The 21,903-nt window shown below is 38.4% G+C and overlaps 1 protein-coding gene across 1 annotated transcript in view; it reads right to left on the bottom strand.

Moving 5' to 3' along the window:
- LOC126168709 (protein obstructor-E-like) overlaps nt 1-21,903 on the bottom strand; it is an 88,766-nt gene continuing 66,863 nt past the window's right edge. Inside the window, exons 3-5 of the mRNA XM_049920580.1 lie at nt 20,365-20,559; nt 8,532-8,721; nt 1-254 (exon numbers count right to left, since the gene is read on the bottom strand). Coding sequence (XP_049776537.1) covers nt 170-254; nt 8,532-8,721; nt 20,365-20,559 — 470 coding nt within the window. The 3' untranslated portion in view covers nt 1-169. The remainder of the gene's footprint in view (nt 255-8,531; nt 8,722-20,364; nt 20,560-21,903) is intronic.

Here is a 21,903-nt window from a genome sequence, read left to right on the forward strand (position 1 = left end):
TTTATATTTTGTTAAATTTATTCAATATGTAGAGATCTTGATACACAATGTTTACATATTGATGTTTAATCAGTAATGGTTGTACTGATGCCCAAATCAAGAGGATGTTTATAATGGCTCATTGTGCTATGTTGATGAATGCTTGATGGAAGATATGTCACATAGAAATTTAGCCTTGCTTGTATTGATACTGTGTTGGCAGTCCTATTGGTTTTGCTGTTGTTGTTGCAAGACGAAGATTTTGCTGATTGTTGCTGTGGAAAAATGTACTGTTATTTTATTTTGTAGCTTTACAGAATCTAAGTTTTCTATAAATCTCTTATAACTGCAGATATTTGTAAGCATTGATGTTAAAAATACAGGAAACAAAAGTGCTTGAAATTCTGTACATATTCTTAATATGCATTTTGACTGCTGAGAAATATGTTTCAGATTAATAATAAGAAATGGCAACTGATGACACTGACATAGGAGGAAGGGAACATTCAGTCGACACAAAAGTCATCATTAAAAGTGACCAACAAGAGAAATAAGATGTAAAAATGTTGGAGAAAATTATGTTTTGTGAAAGAAATAAAGAAAAATAAATTGTACAATGAAAGGCAGAAAGATTGCCCGGCTTGAATAATTTAAGAGTCCAAGAATAGAGCATTGCACATGCGCAAGTTCAGAAGTGCCGGTGTTCACAACTCTAGCGGTCTGTGGAGCTTCAGCTTGGTGTTTACATCATCAAATAGGAACAAAGTAATAGTTAGGATAAGTATATGTCGAGATTCATTGCAAATTAACTCACATATCACCTCTTTGGAAAATCTTATTTGAGCACATAGAAATGATTGAAATATAAGAACTCCACTTCAGTAGAATTACTACGGTGATGAGCATTTCGCGTCTTTTTCGATGGCTGAGTGGGTAGGCGGGCATTTTACAAACATAAAGGATGAGCGTTAGAATCTAACTGGAGTAAACTGCCTTTTTTCTTTATTTAGTCCTGTGCAGGTAATATTTTAAACTTTAATCACTACAAATTGTGCAGTTGTAGGTTTTTCTAGGTTCCGCATTCTTTCAAAAGATTTCATTTTATAATAGTTTAATCTTTAAACAAACATATAAATGATCACAGTAAAAATATTGAAAATGGATGTATTTATTTGTAATTACTTCGACTACCATCTGGTGGTGTCTGTAGTTTCAGCTAAGAGAATCAGCTGATTGGCTTTTTTTTATTTAAAGCCATTATGCACAGTGTAAATGAGCGACGAATGTGCGTCCCAGTATCTGTTATTTCCATTTTAATGTGTGTTCAACTGCAGTATGCTTATTTGACTGTTACATTAAAAAGCAGAGCTCTGTAACTATTTGGTAATGTGTTAGCTCATTGAACTGGTAGCTACAGTATGTGTCAGATTGAATCTCATCGCAGCCCTTTTTTTTTTAAATGTCATCATGCTTTATTTACTTTTTGTTATTAAATTATATTTTCTTTTTTCTTTACTTTTTTATCATTCTCTTCAGTGAATTGCTAGGTATGGTTTGTGAATTTGATATCTAAAAATAATCTTCCTAGGAATGTATTATTTATCTGACCTCCCACAAAAATACAAATATTGTAGTAGCAAGTAGATTTGTATTTTGAAATTGATATTGTAGGGCTAATAACCATTTAGGCCTTTTACAGAAAAATGAAATAAAATAAAATGAAGAGTAGGCTATGTACAGCTTCAGTATTTTGTACACATGCCATTGGCATCAAGAACTGCTTGGATCCTTTGATTCATAGAATTGACAAATCTAAGGGAAAAGTCCTCATCCCTCGCAATTCTGTCACACGAAGAAGGACCCAAATGCCATAGGGCATTCACATTCACAGCTCCCAGAGGGGGAGGGGGAGGGGGGGGGGGGGGTCTGGCAATTGTCTCGCAGAGTCTTCTTAAGCTGAACCCATACATGCTCTTTGGGATTGAGGTCAGATGACTTTGGAGGCATCAAATAATATTCTACCTCTTTTGGAGCCGGCTCTGAATTCTAATGGTAGTGTGTGATGGATGATTGTCATGTTGGTAAGTGAGACATCATGCAAGGTACCAAAGTCAAGCTCCAGGGATGATTACATTTTCGAGGAAAGTTCATAGCATGCTGATTTGAACGTGCCAGATATGTTCGAAAGTTCCTACACCCATCACAAAGTGCACGTCATATCATTGCCCATCTATGCGATAAACAAGAGCAAGACCTCTGCACATGGACTCAGTTGTGCGCTCATAGGAGAAAATGATTTTCCTCCAATCGTCATCTTCCCAGGAAATCACAATTGCTCGTCTGTATAGGGCTTGTTTGTCAAACAATGGTTATGTGATGAGAGTGTGACAGGACCTGATTCTGTGGTCCTTTAATCTTCTGAGAGCAGCTCTCGACAAGCCTGAGTAATGTGAAGCTCTCCTCTTAGTTCTCGGATGAGTGACAAAGAAGCATTCTGGGACACCTTGACCAATTTTCCATCATGTCTCCGTATGGGTACTGGATGTCTCACACCCTCACCTTTATCTTTAAATTGTGTAATAGTTTTCCTTGCTGTGGAAGCGTAAACACCATAACGACGTCCTGCCCAACACTGTTTTCAAAGAGAGCAATTGTTCACTCAAGAACATTCACATCAGTCCTTTTGAAGCAGACCTATGACATATACCAGTTGGCTGGTATGTTTCCCTTAGCTGAAAACTATAGACACACTAGGCAGCAGTCGAAGCAGTTACAAATAAATACATCCATTTTCAATATTTTAATATGACCATTTGCCTGTCTGTTTAAATATTAGACTATTATAAAATGGAATCGTTTGAAAGAAATGGAACATAGAAAAGCCTATAGCTGCACAATTTGTACCGATTAAAGTTTAAAATACTACCTGCATAGATCTTAATAAAAAAAAGACTATTAACTGCAATTTGATTCAAATGCTCATCCCTTGTTTGTAAAATGTGAGCCTACCCACTCAGCCATCGAAACAGATGTGAAGTGCCCGTCGTCGTAGTAATCTACTGACATGTAGTTCTTATATTTCAGTAATTTCTATGTGCCTCAAATAAGATTTTCAAAAGAAATGATATACGAGTTAAATTGCAGTGAAGCTCAACATATACTGCATCATAATTATTATATTGTTTCTATTTGATGATGTAAGCACCTCTAGAGTTGTGAACACTGGCACTTCTGATCTTGGGCATGTGCAATGCTCTGTTTTTGGACACTATATTATACAGGCTGGGCAATTTTTTTGCCTCTCATTGTACATAGTTAACTTCATAAAGAGAGGAATGGGCTGGCCAGTGCTTAGGAGTTCAGTAGGTGCAACTCCAAACGTAGCTAGTGGAAACATGAAACAATACTCTTAGCTTTCAGCACCACTCATTTCTTCTTGATGGAGGAAAATTAGACCTGGAAGAGGGGCAGGTGCCAGAACCACCCTTTTTAGCTACATTCAGGTGTTTGTATTGCTTGTTCTGGGATCTGTCCTTCCTGAAAGTTAAGTACTGGCTGGCCCATCTAAACATTCTGGAATTAAAAATTTACTGAAAGAAATTACCTTTCTTGTACAATTAAGTCATAAATTGAACAATGGGAAATCAAGGATGGAATAGCAATATGGAAAGTATAGATTGCTGCTCAGTACATAAAGGTGGTGTTGGGTAACAGACAAACACAATGAAAAAGAACTTTTGAAGTATTCAGTTATCAGGGAACGTTTGAAGTATTCAGTTATCGGGCTAAGTCCTTCAAAAAATATAATATGGGCAGTTAAAAAAAACATCTCACCATGTGGCTGCAGGAGACAAGAGAAAACACATGAAAGATATGGAAACATATGAGCTTTTAGAGACAGTGGCTCCTCCTCCTTGCAGAAGGGATGAAGGGAAAGGAAGAATGATGAAAAAGAGTGGAACGGTTCAGGTACACGCAAGAGTTAACGAGAGCAGAAAACTAAATGCATTGTCCGTGAAAGACAGTTGAGGGGAACAATACACAGGTCAGAAAGTAAAAATTAAAACGAAGTGAAGAAAAGGAATAATTACTGAGAAGAAATTCTCAAGCCACAGAAATTAATGTAAATTTAGGTGTGTGGTGAGAACCAAGCACATGAAGCCAGTTTCCACCTCTGAAGTTTGAGGAACTGGTATTGGGAAGGAGACACCAGATGTCGTGTGGTGAAACAGACACCGAGATAAAGACTGTCGTGTTGTAGACCGTGCTCTCTAACAGATTAGTGTGTGTTGCTGATGTACACCCTCTGCCCTATGACCATTCATCCATGGATAACTTGGTGGTAACCATACCAATGTACTACTCAACCACAATGTTATTGCACTTGGCCATTATCAGAAACACTCAATGATGCTACAATAAACAAGTGCAGTGGTGAGTAAGGGAAAAGTGTGCTATTGTCAATGCTTTCAGATCAGTTGTGCATATACTATCAGCCCTAATTATGCGCTGACTCGTGATAAGGCGACCGAAATGTCCTGACTCCTAGATGCAACAATACGTGGTCTAGTAACGGAAGCCTGAACAGTGTTTACATAACAGTGATATGTACCAGCTGGTACATGACATTGTTATTTAAACACTGTTCAGCTGGTACATGACATTGTTACATCACCTGTCTATCATGTATAATGCACTTAGCTTTCTGTTCTTATTAAAACCTGAATGCTGTTTTATCAGTAATACCTGTGTTTTTTGTTACTCTATGTTTCAACTTTAAGTTCTCAGGTTTTCAAATCTTTTCCGTTGTGGGTATCAACAAGTAATATTTCTTTCTCACGCAGTCCAGGAAGTCCCCTGTCTCATGGTTCACACCAGTTGTTTTCCTTTATCCCTCTTCTTTTTCCTTCAATCCTTCTGCCGGAAGAAGGAGCCACTGCCTCCAAAATTGCACATTTCTGTTTCTGTTATGTATTTTCTCCTGCCGCCACTTGGTGAGTGGTTTCTTTATCTGTCCATATTATTTTTTTTTTATTCATCTGGTTAAGGATTTGGTTTTTATATTTTGACTATTTCTAGCTTCATTTTCATTGTGCCTGTCTGCAACCTGACACCTTCTCCATGGGGTGAGTAGCAATCTGTGCTTTCCATATTGTTGTTAAGTAATAAATTGATTAGAGAAAAGGATGTGGAAAAGAAAGGAAGCAGTTGCAGTATACGAGGCGGGACCCAAAAGGAACCGGACTCCGAGGGCACTGCCACTCGTAGACGTAGTGCAGGGTTCTCACACTAGATGGTGTTAGTAGAGACCTTCATGAAACAGCTGTGCAGACGGCGTCAGTGAGGAGCTGAATATGCAAGTGTGGTACTGTGTTTCTCTGACTGTTGGCGGGTTACCTCTGCGAAGTCATTATGGCAACTTTAAAAGAACAAAGAGTGTGTGTGAAATTTTGTTTTCTGCTTAAAAAACCTGCAATGGAGACACACCAAATGCTTCAGGAAGCTTTCCAGGAGGACGCTACGAGCTGCACACAGGTTTTCAAGTGGTTTGGGCGCTTTAAACGTGGTGAGATGTGTGTTGAAGACGAAGCTCGTTCTGGACGCCCTTCAACATCGCGAAATGAGGAGAACATTGAAAAGGTCCGCCAAAAGATCAACAAGGATCGTCGCCAAACGATCGACCAAATTTTAGCAGTGACAGGAATCAGTTGGAGCTCGTGCCAGCGGATTTTGAGTGAAGATTTTCACATGAGATGTGTTGCTGCTAAATTTGTTCCGCGCCTTGTTACACAGGAGCTAAAAACCATCCGCATTAATGTGTGTCAGGACTTGAAAACAGAGATTGCATGTGATCCAAACTTCTTGAACAAAGTCATTACAGGGGATGAGAGTTGGTGTTACGGGTATGACCCAGAAGCCAAGCAAGCGTCAAGCCAGTGGAGGACTCCCAACTCTCCCAGACTAAAAAAAGCAAGGCAAGTGAGGTCAGATGTGAAGATGATGATGATTGTCTTTTTGGATGTTTGTGGAATTGTGCATCGGGAATTCATCCCCCCTGGCCAGACTGTTAACCAGCACTTTTACTTGGATGTATTAAGGTGTCTGCGAGAGGATGTGAGGAGGAAACATCCGGAACTTTGGCGATTAGGTGACTGGTTTCTGCATCACGACAACGCTCCAGCACACACGGCCTTACAAGTGACCCATTATTTGGCATCTCAGAGGTGGTCTCGTTCCCCACACTCTGTATTCACCGGACCTAGCCCCGTGCGACTTTTTCCCATTTCCACAAATGAAAAAAAAAACACTGAAAGGGGAGCGTTATGACAATGTGAAGGCAGTAAAAACAGCTTCGCAAAGGGCACTGGACAATATCAAACTTGAAGAGTTCCAAACATGCTTCCAACAGTGGGAAAAGAGACTTGACAAGTGCATCGCATTTAATGGAGAGTATTTTGAAGGTGATTGAAGTAATTTTGTAAAATGGTTCATCAGTAAATTTTTTATGACAACAACCCAGTTTCTTTTGGGTCCCCTCTCGTATATTTGAATGTAAACATCAGCTGATGAATGGTAAAAATTGGAAAGTAGCTGGCCTTTTTTTCCCCTCCATAGTGGTATCCTGTTTTAGTAGTTTCCTGTATTTTGTGTAGAAACAGAATATATGTTTTTGATATCTATTACAAGAACAAACTATCATTAATTATACATGGTAGTCAGCATAGTACACACAGGGTGAACCTGAACTTCATTGGCACAACTTCAGAAGTTGTGTAGGTATGTTTTCCGAGTATTTTGGTATAAGGAATCCATGGCCTCCAGTGGTCATTACTGAGTAATATAAATAATGATTTATTCAGTTTATTAGTTACCTTCTTCACAACGATGAAAAAGCAATCCATTACAAGATGGAAGCATCTTTTTTCACAAAGGCACCTATGTATAGGTGCAAAATTATTGTGATGTAGATACTGCTGTGTATCGCAGTTAATGTACACCTAACACTGCCAGAAAAATAAACCATAAACAGAATTGAGCAGTACTGGAAGCAAGCTTTAAAGTGATCTGTAATGGGCACATTACTCTTGTTAACAGCAATTACCATGAGTGAAAGGAACAAGTTTGTTTCCAAACAAGACACAGAGCAGACCATCGGCATTTGCATAGTTGTGTAGATATTTTCAGTGCAATACAGATACAGAGATAAGGTACGAAATCAAATGAGATGAAAATACTCAGTAACAAGCCAATGGAGTCCACAAATTCCTTATAGCAGAACACTCAGCAAATTTTCCCAAAGAAAAGATTTTGTTGATGGGAGTTTGGGTACATCCTGTAGAACCAATTTAAAGTGGCCAGTTTTCTCCACTAATATAATCCTTTGCACATATGTAATTTATGGGATTCTTTATATGTGAATCTGTTTAACACAGAGCATTGATAAATGAATGTCGATAACAGGAAGCTGTGTATTTGTGATTTGTTGTGATCTATAAAACATATCATCTATATTTTTGACTGTAGGAGATGGCTGAAATACTTGACTAAATATTTGTTGTTCACTTCAGCAATGGCACAATATTTGAATCCTTAAATGCTTGAAGCTATTAAACTACTGTTACGTGGAGTGTCTGCAAAGAGGAAAGGAATTCTGGACATATTTCATTCATTTGGCCTTACTTAGATGAAATATGGGAAGACTTGGACAGGATCCTTGAATGATCAGTTAAAAAGCTTACAGATAAGTATTGGACAGTCTTAACAAGTTGACTGTCATGAGGCTGCTGGAGGTGCAACAGTCACCTGCTGTGGCCACTAGAGGCCACATGCTAGTCAATATGTTGCACGTAGCAGAGACTGCAGTTCTGCAAGGGATGAGCATTTTGGAAGCTATTCAACAATAAACAATGAGTTTTAATGAAGGAACATTATGTGGATGTTATGTTCTGTTGTGGGAGGTCAGCTGTGCAACATGGGACTGAGCACTGCAGGTACATAGTATCTAATAATATATGAGTCATCTAATATCTAATAATAATGCACAGTTGAGTTGGGCAAACAGGACTGATTCTCCACAGAAGGTATAGTGGTTCAGATGTCACTCTTAAACTACTGTGTTTCTTCCAATAACAGAAGTCCATACCAGTTATGTAATAATAATTCCCAAGTTAAAACATCTTCTAATGCTAATGGCAGTGATTAAAACAAAGATTAAGTTTAATTTACCTGTTGATTAAAGAAAATAGGAACATGATACTGTAATCAATACCTAAGGTATTCTTTTGTTGAAAATTAGTCAATGGGAAAGAAATGACTGCAGAAAATAATAATAATAATAATAATAATAATAATAATAATAATAATCAAATTATATACTTATAAATTTCTGAATGAATGAACAAACAAACTTAAATACATGACACAGATACAGTGATGGAAAAATTCTTTGAAAATCATTGTAAAAAAGAGTGTACCTGCTGTGAAGAACTAGCATCAAAAGAAGAATGTTTATTACATTTAAATGTAAGATTTAAATAAAAATGGAAACATACCATGCTGTGACATTCTCTATACCATCACAGCCTCCAAACTCTTCATTAAATGCATCTCCGTCACCACAGCTGTACAGACGAGGTCGACCATTGACACATATGAAATACTTCTGGCAATCTGCTGGACTTCTAAAGAACTGGAAGTCATCATATCTCCCATTTGGTTCAGGACACCGAAAACCAAGGAAGGCTGTGAGGATCAATAAAAACTGTAGATTTGTGCTTCTGTGCATGTCATCAATACAACAACATATAAATTACATAAGCAGCAAAAAAATTATTTCAGTCAGAGATGTACAGGGTGACCCAAAAGTCTTAACATTTCAAAATGCACTAATTCAAGGAGTAATGTAGGTAGAGAGGTAACCTTCGACACACATGCCTGAAATGACATGAAATTTTACTGAAATCAAAAATAGAGTGCAAAAACCAGCCAACAGATGGCATTGGACAGCAACATGTCAGTGATGCTACATGATGCTGCAAGGTATGCCAAAACATTACAGAACCGCATCATCTATAGCCTGACTGATAAACACCTGCGGGCAGGTATAGGTATGACTTTCATGCACGTCAGCACTCCACCTCATATGGCTACGTGCGTGAGGTATCATGTACACATTTTTGATGATGATTGCTTGCCGAGCTGTCACTTCCGTCGTGCTTGGCATCACACATCTCCATACCTCAATTTGTGTGATTACTGGTTGTGGGTGTTACGTGAAGTTTCAAGTCCAACTGTGTACATTAAAAACTCTTATGTTGCATGAATTCTCTGTGATTGGCATCAGATTCAGAACTGAGATGGAAAAAAAGAGTTCAGATTCTTGTCCTATATCCTCTTAAGTTTCCGTCTTCATACTAACGCATTTCAGGTGATAATCCACATTGTCCATTTAGTAGTGTCATGATAAATTCCTTCCTCTATTTTAGCTAGAGTACTGTATGTATAGGTCTCACTGTCAATGAAACTGTTAAATTTTGTGAAAGAATAGTTTTTGGGTTCCTGAAATATGCACCACTGTAACTATGCTGTTTTGTTGAAAACAGCTTATTAGACACTGTTTCTGTGTAATATTTTTGAAGCTGAGGCACTGAGAACATAAGGGCCTGAAGCACACCATCATAAATTTTAGATTTTAGCATATATGCATGCTCTGACATCTGTTGAGCTGATGGTGAACCAGCTTTATATTTGTAAGCCCACATATATGTATGACATTCATATAAATGTATCTCATCACTTTCTTGGATATTCATTTCCATTTAGGTGCAAAGCATATTGTTGTTGCTCTACACAGCTCAGTTGTTATCTAGGTTGCCAACATAATTTAGTGTTTACATTCCATTACATTACATACTTTGTAATAGTACTTTGTAACTGGAGGTAAGGCAGTTTTATCTGAATTTCTAGCTACAGAGTGTGCTTAGTGAAAATAATGATAATGAGGATCAAGACGTGTTGGAATAGGTGTGTGTGTGTGTGTGTGTGTGTGTGTGTGTGTGTGTGTGTGTGTGTGTGTGTGTGTGTGGATCTATCTTTCCCAAAAATGTGTGTCTGTGTTTTGGGCCCTTGTGGTCCAGACTCTCAATTATAAAGTCTGCTATCATATGCTCATGTGTTGTCTTCATTGGTGCAGATTTACTCGAACTAGTTGCATGACCAGTATTTGACATTCTGGAGTTAAAAGATGTATCCGTCTTTTTGCTGATCAGTAATGTATGCATCACATTCTCTCATGCCAATAACATACCCTCTTTCAGAGTCCATTATTTGACTGTACGTTTCATGTGTACGTCTACAAGGCATCCTGCATGTTTGCTCAAGTCATATTGATCCATTACCTTCGGTTTATAGTGACAACGAGAGCCGAAGGGCATTTTACCATTAGGTCGTGTTGCGCTGCAATATAGATGTTGACCTTGGACCAGCAGGCCGACGTGCTTCAAATGCTAATCATTTCTGCAGATAATACTAATGTACATGTCCTTTGAATACAAATGTCCTGTCTAGTCATTCAGGGTGTTCTGTTTTTTTTTCTGAACATGAGTGTAGTTTGCTGCTGCTGTTTGATGCATACACTTCTTGCATGGCATTTTCTTCATTGTAGATACTGTAAGGAGATTACTGGTAGAGTGTAAATAATTTTTGAGGAAAGGATACGACTTATATATAGCAGAAGGGTTGAGTCGTCGACACACACACAAAAAGTATAAAAACTTATTTCTGTGGAAAGTACATCCTCCATGCCAAAGAGAGATTTCTCACTTTTACTAAGAACAATGGCTCTTTCTCTCTCATTTGTTCAGAATTTTAATGATGATACGCATCTTGTATAGTCATTAATATTTGAATCTGCTTATGAGTATGTTCATACTGGTAAGCCATAATGTTACATGCAGGTGGTTTAAATAACCCAAATTTGCAATTTTCGTGTTACTGTCACTGTTTAATAGGTACCAAATAAACCAAGACATTTGGGGAATTTACATCACTGTGACATATTCTACTCAGAATTGGAAGCATTTTGATTTAAATGCAATTCTAGTGTATAACTCCTGTAAATCATTCACTGAGAATCCAGTGCGGTACATTTAAAAAGGCCGTGACAACTTATTTCATAAAATGAAGTGAAATAAACATTCATGTTACCGATCATAAGAGCAACTGAACAGTCATCTGCATAGTCAGTCAGATACATTTTCCCGTACTACAATTTTGCCATTCCATAAGTTTTTCAAACTGTATGTATCTTCTTCTCTTTTCCATCCATATATTCCCCCCCCCCTCCCCCCCCCCCCCCTCTCTCTCTCTCTCTCTCTCTCTCTCTCACTCTCTCACTCTCTCTCTCTCACACACACACACACACACACACACACACACACACATCCCTCTTCACTTCTGTCTTTATGTTTAGGATAATATGAGGAAGTACTGTAGGGATTTTGATCCAGTTTTGACTAATGTATAAATTCATGAGGAAGATTTGTGTGTAATTTATAAATATTTTGTTGATATTGGTTGAACTATGATGAATTAAAGTCTGCTGCTGCTGCTGCTGTTGTAAAAATGATGGCATTGCCAAATAGCAGTACAGCAACCAGAGAACTGTGTAGCTTGAGTGGAATCTAAGTCAGTCCTTGTATTGCATTGGTAAAGCAGCTGTCTGAAAACTGAAAGGTCACGGGATCAAATCACAGTCAGACCAAAAACTTTTCACTCTGTAATTTAACCTAATATTCACCTCATAACCATCTAGGCATTCGATAGAAGCGAATCATGGTTTGGATTCCATGCTGAACTATAGTCTGTGTTGCCACAGATCCATATTGAAGTTGGATGTGGTAGTCTAACAGCAAAGTGATTGCCAGGTAAGCAAAAGATTCCGATTTTGAATTCTGGTCAAACCACAAGATTTTTATATCATGACTTTTTAACCTAGCAATCACCCCTCAGTGATTTGGAGAGACACCAGAAACAAAACGCATTTTGGATTCCATATTAAACTGCAAGTCACATTTCTCTGGTTAGATAACTGGCTTGGGTGATGCTAGTCAATGAACAGGTGTCTAGTTGAAAGAACTGCGTCAGAAGAATGACCCACATAAAATTATTATTGTCATAATCTCTGAAAATGATAGGTTTGTCTTCTAGCAGTGACTGATATTCTCTAAGGAGTGTGTAAAGCCATGGGTCTACTAGAAGTCTATTCTCACTGGCATGAAACACTACATGAAGCCGTGAAATGCTTTACAGTAAAATCAGTCAGACATTTATTTGTATCATTACTTTGTTTCGTGCAGTTACTGTACTCGACATTCCTTTGGCAGAATCACTGCAAAAGCACATACTGCATCATAAAGGACAAGAATTGTCATCAGATGATGTAGAATACAAACAAAATATTTTGATGAAGCTTGTGAAGGTTGAATCTCTATCAGTTAAATATGAAACACATTTTGGTTTTTCTTTACTGATAAATTGAAATATAAATACACCAACCAGTAGGTAGTATTTGCGAGGAACAAATTACAATCATTCTCGCCTTTTACAGGCCATTGAGAATGAGTGTTAGTTGAATCACGAGCAAAACAAGGCTTTCGACTTGACATTGTCATCGTCAGTCAGTGACTACAAAGAGACATTTTTTTTTAGATGCACCTGACAGTGTTGGCAAGGCATTTTTAAGTAATCTAATACTCACCAAATCAAACAATGGAAACTCCAGGTTGGAATTTCGACAATGTTAGGAAAAAATAGCATGCTACTCACTGCAAAGATGGCATGTTGAGTTTCATATAGGCACAACGAAAAATGTGTTACTCTTTCAGCTGTCTTCAGAAAAGAAACCTCACACAAACAAGCGCACATGACCACCATCTGCGGCAGCTCTAGTCGATACTTTTCCTAATATTATAATACTCGCAAAAGTCAGATATGGCAGAAAAATTGACCTCACTGGGCAGGGCTTCTTCTGGAGGCTAAAAGCAATAACTTTTTTTCAGCTTTCTACACAAATGTGATCATTACTAGAATTTTGAATTAATATTCAGCTATCTAATGTTGTTCTCTGATTTTTTTAATGACGACTCTATGCAGCGTCCATAAAGAAAATAACCACTGCATCAGACAATCATTCAAGCGTAGCTACTTAGTGCTAATCGTAGCCCACCCGGTTGGCCGTGCGGTGTAATACACGGCTTTCCGGGCAGGAAGGAGCGCCTGATCCCCGGCACAAATCTGCCCGGCGGATTTGTGTCGAGGTCCAGTGAACCGGCCAGTCCGTGGATGGTTTTTAGGCGGTTTTCCAACTGCCTCGGCAAATGCGGGGTGGTTCCCCTTATTACACTATGTCAGCGATTGCTGCGCAAACAACTTCTCCATGTATGCATACTCCACCATTCCTCTACCACACAAACATAGGGGTTACACTCGTCTGGTGTGAGATATTCCCTGGGGCAGAGGGGGAGGGGGGGGGGGGGATCCACCGGGTGCCAAACTGCACAATAACCCTGGGTTCGGTGTGGGGTGGCGGAGGGGTGAAGTGGACTGCGGTAGTCGTCGTGGGGTTGTGGACCACTGAGGCTGCGGCGTGGACGGAGCCTCTCCGTCGTTTCTAGGTCCCCAGTTAACATACAATACATACAATGGTGCTAATCGTGCATAGCTGGAGTGGGTCACTGGTATTTAATATTTCTTAATCTCTCTTATGCCCAATCATTCATTATTGTATCTTTAACAAATTCATACAATCAGCTTCGTATATCCTCCTCCTGCCACTGCTTCATTAGCTGTACCTTCAGCCTGCCATTATTCGGGCTTAACCATGTTTCTGTTATCTCCACATCTGTAGAATCTCTTATAATTTCTGTCGTATATCTATCTTTCTGATCTTGAATAGTGGACTGTTTCATAATTTTTATTTCAGTCTGTCTCGCCAACGTTATCATCATTTTACATTTGATGTAAGAGATTATTATAGTTCATCCTTTAATTCGTTAATTTTTTGGCTGTCTGTTGACAAAACACTAGAGAAATTTTATGGAAACTTGAAATTTGGATCTTTAGCACCTGTGGTGCTACAAACTACTGCATCTCGGAAATGCATTATATTAGTAATCTCTTATATCTGAGTTCATGTTACTCTTTACATAGAGTTTTTTGTTTTGTTTATAAATTCCATATGTTTGTCATACATAATTTTCCTAATCTTTCTAAAATTCAAGAGGAAATTGTAATGGGCCTTTAGTACACTACTGGCCATTAAAATTGCTACGCCACGAAGATGACGTGCTACAGACGCGAAATTTACCCGACAGGAAGAAGATACTGTGATATGCAAATGATCAGCTTTTCAGAGCATTCACACAAGGTTGGCACCGGTGGCGACACCTACAACGTGCTGACATGAGGAAAGTTTCCAACCGATTTCTCATACACAAACAGCAGTTGACCAGCGTTGCCTGTTGTGATGCATCGTGTAAGGAGGAGAAATGCGTACCATCCCGTTTCCGACTTTGATAAAGGTCGGATTGTAGCCTATCGCGATTGCTGTTTATCGTATCGCGACATTGCTGCTCGCGTTGGTAGAGATTCATTAGCAGAATATGGAATCGGTAGGTTCAGGAGGGTAGTTCAGAACGCCGTGCTGGATCGCAACAGCCTCGTATCACTAGCAGTTGAGATGACAGGCATCTTATCCCCATGGCTGTAACGGATCGTGCAGCCACGTCTCAATCCCTGAGTCAACAGATAGGGACGTTTGAAAGACAACAACCATCTGCACGAACAGTTCGATGACGTTTGCAGCAGCATGGACTACAGCTTTGAGACCATGGGTGCGGTTACCCTTGACGCTGCATCACAGACAGGAGCGCCTGCGATGGTGTACTCAACGACGAACCTGGGTCCACGAATGGCAAAACGTCTTCGTCTTTTTTTTTTTTTTTTTCTTCTTCTTCGGATGAATCCAGGTTCTGTTTACAGCATTATGATGGTCACATCCGTGTTTGACGACATCGCGGTGAACGCACATTGGAAGTGTGTATTTGTCATCGCCATACTGGCGTATCGCCCAGCGTGATGGTATGGGGTGCCATTGGTTACACGTCTCGGTCCCCTCTTGTTCGCATTGACGGCACTTTGAACAATGGATGTTACATTTCAGATGCGTTACAACCCGTGGCTCTACCCTTCATTCAATCCCTGTGAAACCCTACATTTCAGCAGGATAATGCACGACCGCATGTTGCAGGTCCTGTACGGGCCTTTCTTGATACAGAAAATGTTCGACTGCTGCCCTGGCCAGCACATTCTCCAGATCTTTCACCAATTGAAAACGTCTGGTCAATGGTGGCCCAGCAACTGTCTCGTCACATTACGCCAGTCACTACTCTTGATGAACTGTGGTATCATGCTGAAGCTGCATGGGCAGCTGTACCTGTACACGCCATCCAAGCTCTGTTTGACTCAATGTCCAGGCGTATCAAGGCCGTTACTACGGCCAGAGGTGGTTGTTCTGGGTACTGATTTCTCAGGATCTATGCACCCCAATTGCGTGGAAATGTAATCACATGTCAGTTCTAGTATAATATATTTGTCCAATGAATACCCATTATTACCTGCATTTCTTCTTGGTGTAGGAATTTTAATGGCCAGTAGTGTAATTTACATTCTTTCCCAATTTTTTTTATAAATTGAAACTGAAGTTTTCAATACATCTGTCCCAGCTACACACAGGTAGAACTAAGTAGTTGCAGCTGGACAACTCGTCTGGTATAGCAGTACTAAGTCTTATAGGTATAACAGTACTAAGTCTTATAGCGAAATCTTCCTCCTGAATGGAGGTATTTAATTGTGAAAACTGTATAAAATTCTCAAGGTAGTTCCTGAGATTTGCTTTCACACACAGGCATAAAACATGAGGGACTTCAGTTAATCATAGTTCAGCCAGTTTGCAAATGATAAGACTAATATGTTTAGAACCAATGTAAATATTCTGTGTTAATTTGTGTGTGTGTGTGTGTGTGTGTGTGTGTGTGTGTGTGTGTGTGTGCGGCTTTTTCTTTTCTTTTTTTTTATTTATTAAAAAAATGGCATATCATGTATCAGAGATGGCCTTAGTACTCCTGTTGTGGGAGGCACACTTGATCTAGTTGTTTAACTCATGACAGCACTCCTCGTGCAAACCTTAGTATGCACTGATTCATTGTTGAGATTCATTGCTGCAATTTTATTTTACTGGCAGACGTTTTCACCCTGACAAAGATTCATGTTCACACCTTGGTTTGAATGAAGGAAAACAGAAAGCTGAAAGTTTAGTCACCTGCTGCTGCACTGCTGGAAAGAAACTGTCTATGTAAACAAGTGAAAGTTGCATCCCTTGCTGATATAGTTCCTCAGAAAATGTTATTTTGTCAATAAAAAAAGTAAAAACCACAGATGGTTTTTTTCCATGCAGTTGTTCTCAAAGGTTTTCCTTTGACATTTCACTGCCTGTTTTTTTCTAAAATAGTAGTCTTTTTTCAAAATGTGTCCCCAATCACATGTAGATTAGATTAGATTAGATTAGATTTACTTTCATTCCAATTGATCCGTAGTGAGGAGGTCCTCCAGGATGTGGAACATGTCAGAAAAACAACAATACATGACAAATATTTACAACTAAAACAAATAAGCTAATGTACCATTCCACAGGTCCCAAGTGGAATGATCGTCATTTTTTAATGAACACTAAGAGTCATTTTACAAATACTAATGCACTGAATTTAAAATAAAAAGTTTTTTATTTATTTATAAGGTAATAAACATGTAATACAACTACTGTAATACTTATTTACAATGAACACATTACTGCACTGAAATGGTGCAGAAGTTAGATTATACTTACACACACACACAAATTTTCAGTGAACACATTACTGCACTGAAATTGTGCTGAAGTTATGTTGTACTTATATACAAATCAGTTGGTTTTACTACGAAATTCATCAATGGAGTAGAAGGAGTTGGCCACCAATAAATCCTTTAGGCTTCTCTTAAACTGAATTTCATTGGTTGTTAAGCTTTTTATGGCTGCTGGCAAGTTACTGAAAATGTGTGTTCCTGAATAATGCACACCTTTTTGTACAAGACTAAGTGACTTTAAATCCTTGTGAAGATTATTTTTATTTCTAGTATTGATTCCATGAATTGAGCTGTTGGTTTGAAAAAGTGATATATTTTTAATGACAAATTTCATTAAGGAATAAATATATTGGGAAGCTGTAGTTAGTATCCCTAGTTCCCTAAACAGGCTTCTGCAGGATGTTCTTGAGTTCACACCACATATAATTCTTACTGCACGTTTTTGTGCCCAGAAAACTTTAGCTTGGCTTGATGAATTACCCCAAAAAATAATCCCATATGACATTATGGAATGAAAGTAAGAATAGTATGCCAGCTTTTTCATTTTTATATCCCCTATGTCTGACAAAATTCACATTGCAAACAGAGATTTGTTAAGACGCTTCAGCAGTTCTGTGGTGTGCTCCTCCCAGTTGAATTTATTATCAAGCTGTAATCCCAAGAATTTAACACTGTCCACTTCTTCTATCTTCTTGTCATCGTATGTTAGACATATACTCTTGCGACACCCCTTACAAGTTCTGAACTGCATGTAGTGTGTTTTTTCAAAGTTTAGTGACAAAGAATTGGCTAGGAACCAGTGATTAATGTCCACAAATATTTTATTGGCTGATCTTTCTAAGACTACACTTGATTTGCTATTTATTGCAATGTTTGTATCATCAGCAAACAAAACAAACTTGGCATCTGGTTATGTTACTGATGAAAGGTCATTGATATACACAAGGAAAAGTAAGGGCCCCAAAATGGAACCTTGTGGGACCCCAGTTGGATGATGCCTGATAGCTTGATGCATGTCTCTAAGTCTTTCATAATGATCTGTAGTCATCTGCAAGGAATTTCTGAATCCTATTCCATCCTGCATATTTAAGGTGTCAAGAACACTGTGCCCAAGTTTGTTTCCTTGTTGAATTTATTAATATTTATGAACACGTAAAAGTGAAATTTGTTAACCAGTCTTTATTATAATTTTGGTGTCCATAGATTTAATATGTGAATATGTTAAGTCTCATTGACGCAGACCACACCAAGCCAAACACATGCTACCTGTTGTCGGTATATCAAAAGGAAGCAGTGTGTTCTTGTGTAATCAGTTTGACCATGGCTGCATCATACTGCATAGAACTGTGGTCCCAAGTGCTGTCATTCCGCCCTAGAAGCCAGTGGCATCATTTTCACAATGGTAGGAGTCTAAGTTATTAAAGTTCTGCAAATTTATGTGAAATATTGACAAATTACAAGCATGAACCCTCCTTGTGAATTAGTCTATCTATCAGTGGAAACCAGATCAAAAGCCCAACAGTAAGTCCTGAGATAGCCCAAAAATACAGACAGAAGAGAGCAGGCAACTTCAGTTTGCATACAGGGTGGTCAGGAACAGTCTGAAAAGCTTGGAAGGTTGTTGCAGAGTAGGTTGTGCTGAGAAATAACTGTCAAGAAGAAAAATCGATGTTTGCATGATTTCAGAGATAATTAGCATTGAAGTTAGCCAATGAGCCTGCTGTGTGTGCAAATTCAAGCAGCTCGCTAGAGACCCCATTCAATTTCCTAAAACTGAACAAGAGAGCGATACAGATATTGGACATAGGACAGTAGTAAGAATCACACCCGTGCCAAATGCTGAGCAGTCTTATGGGCTATCATCTATGCCATGAGAACAATGGACAGTAATTGTATCTGGCAGATGCTTGAATTTGCGTGCACCACAGCCTGAATAGCTAACTTCAATGCTAATTGACTCTGAAATGGCACAATGTATCAAATTTTTTTCTTAACTATTATTTCTCAGCACAACCTACCCTGGAACACCCTTACAAACTTTTCAGAGTGTTTTTGACTATCCTGTATAGAGAGAGGAGGAGAAGATTTATCGTTACGCATTCTTTTTTCTACTCGTGTTACTTTATATTTGTAATAACATTGGTGTAATTCAGGTGAGGAAACTATGCAAGTCACACATTTTATAGAATAGTCTCTTCTCTAGGCATGAAACCCATATTCTCCTTATTATCCAGCTGTTTGTTCTAGAATTGCTCCTTATGGTTACAATTTTCTATAGAAATGCAGCGTGTGAAACTTATGGTTTAATACAGTTATGAAGGTGTAACATTTTCATTTAGGTCATTAATATTATAAATGTGTGACAATTTTTAGTTGTTTAGTAATCTGTTGAAGTAGTTTGTTTCCTTACTGTGTCATCTATGTTTGGTTCTTAGAGAAATGTTCGTCCCAGTACAGCAGTTTACTTATAGCATTGTGTTTGAGCTAGATGATCATTTAAGCCTGCAATTAAAATTTTTGCTGAAATATTGTTTAAACTCATCTTGACTAGAAACTGATCTAATGTTGTTTTGCAAATATTTGTTATATTTGGTAGTGCATTTAAATTACAGGATGTAGCAAGATCGAAAAGGCCCTCTTTGTTTACACTCTTTGTTAGGAAGTCAATGTTAAAGTCTCCACAAATTATCAAATCATATTCTATTTATACAGTTATTTGTAGCAGTGATCCTAGTTTATTTAACTGTAGCAGTACGTAAATTGAACTTGATAATTTTTATAGCTGAAGTATCACAGTTTTTTCATTCAAATTAAGTCAGATTAACAGTAAAATCTATATTTTCATTGAAATAAATTGCTATCATACCCTGTCTGTTACTTTTTTGGCAATAGTGGAAACAGAAAATGAAATACATTATTGTGTATGTTGAGTTAATTCAGGGTTAGAGCAGTGCTCTGAAATACTTGTTACTGATATATTCTTTATCTCAGCTCCTTCATTTGGGAAAACATATTTGTAAAGTACAAATATCACATTACTCAACCACACTACAAATAAAATATTCATAATTTAGAATGTTTATTAGTACTCCAGTGTGTATTACTAAATTTGGCTTTTTCCCTCTGATTCTTGAGGTGTCTAATCCAGCCAGTTATATGGAGATCTATGATTTAAATGTGTAGTTTGCAGCTCGAAACAAACACTATATTTCATAAACAGCTTTCATAAACGCAAATTCCATATAAACTTTGTTTTACATGGTACAGTTGCTTAAATGTAGTCACATAATCTAAAATCTGTCTTGGGAAAATTTTTACTCAGAACTCAAACAAAGTGAAATTCTATTGCAATGAGCAATATTCTGTCATATTTTTAATTTATTACTAAATATTTCATTCAGCAGAAGTTTTATGTGCAATACTGACCTTCTGCATCACAGGTTGGCACTTGGTCAGGCCAATCACAAAGAAGGGTATCTGCATTAAATGCTAGGCCTTCCGGGCAGTCAAATTCATATCCAACACCAGCGGCACAGTTAACAAACTTGCCACAATTTGAAGTATCACCGCGAAGGAAGTAGCCGTACTGCCTTGGGCAGTCCTCTGTTGGTTGTGGTGGCTCTGTATGAGAACATTAATTTAAAAACCTTGGAGATGATTATTGACATGAAACATGGTCTCTACAATAATTTTGTTAAAAATCAAACTATTCCTTAGTGTTTTATGAAGTCATTATTCTACAATAATTCCACATTGCATATTGATTTCATTTTTTTATAAAAGTCAATGAAAATTGTATACTTTTGCTACTGAACAAAACTACAATGCTGAGAAAGCATTTAATGTATTCAGTGTAAACAGTATATTTTGCATATCATTAAGCAGGCCTACTGTCAGATGGGGTGCTTTGACTCCGTGTTTTACTTTGACCAAAAATTATGAAAAAGTTTCAGTGGCTCACTTAAATTTCTGAATGTAGTCAAGCACAGTCTTGTTGCTGTCTTTCTACATGTATTCACTTGATGTCAGCACAAAATACATCCACCAAAAGCATTCATGTCCAGTCTTAGCTGGCAGATTTATTGGATGTTACATTCTCTTTACTTTCATTGCCTAGCTAAATCTAACTGTATCAATAACATAAAATGTGATTTCCCTGGCTGTTATAGTGAGTTAATGTAACTAATGATAATAATAAATGTAGTATTTTGTTTAAAAATTGATGCATAAAATGTTAAAATTACATTTTATTGAGCACTGCATGTTTGTTAGGTTTTGTGGATGATGCCTTGACTAGTAGTCAGTGTATCCCTGTCACACAAAAAGAACCATTTCAGTGGCATTCCTGATGTCCAGGCAGAGCTTCAAGGAATCCTCAGAACCTTAGGCCCCCTACAAAACCTTTCACCTGACTCCATCAACCTCCTGACCCCACCGACACCCCGCACCCCTACCTTCTACCTTCTTCCTAAAATTCACAAACCCAATCATCCCGGCTGCCCCATTGTAGCTGGTTACCAAGCCCCCACAGAACGTATCTCTGGCTACGTAGATCAACACCTTCAACCCATTACATGCAGTCTCCCATCCTTCATCAAAGACACCAACCACTTTCTCGAACGCCTGGAATCCTTACCCAATCCGTTACCCCCAGAAACCATCCTTGTAACCATTGAAGCCACTTCCTTATATACAAATATCCCGCACGTCCAGGGCCTCGCTGCGATGGAGCACTTCCTTTCACGCCGATCACCTGCCACCCTACCTAAAACCTCTTTCCTCATTACCTTAGCCAGCTTCATCCTGACCCACAACTTCTTCACTTTTGAAGACCAGACATACCAACAATTAAAGGGAACAGCCATGGGTACCAGGATGGCCCCTTCGTACGCCAACCTATTCATGGGTCGCTTAGAGGAAGCCTTCTTGGTTACCCAGGCCTGCCAACCCAAAGTTTGGTACAGA

This window comes from Schistocerca cancellata, chromosome 1 (genome assembly GCF_023864275.1).
Source record: "Schistocerca cancellata isolate TAMUIC-IGC-003103 chromosome 1, iqSchCanc2.1, whole genome shotgun sequence".
Classification (NCBI taxonomy): Eukaryota; Metazoa; Arthropoda; class Insecta; order Orthoptera; family Acrididae; genus Schistocerca; species Schistocerca cancellata.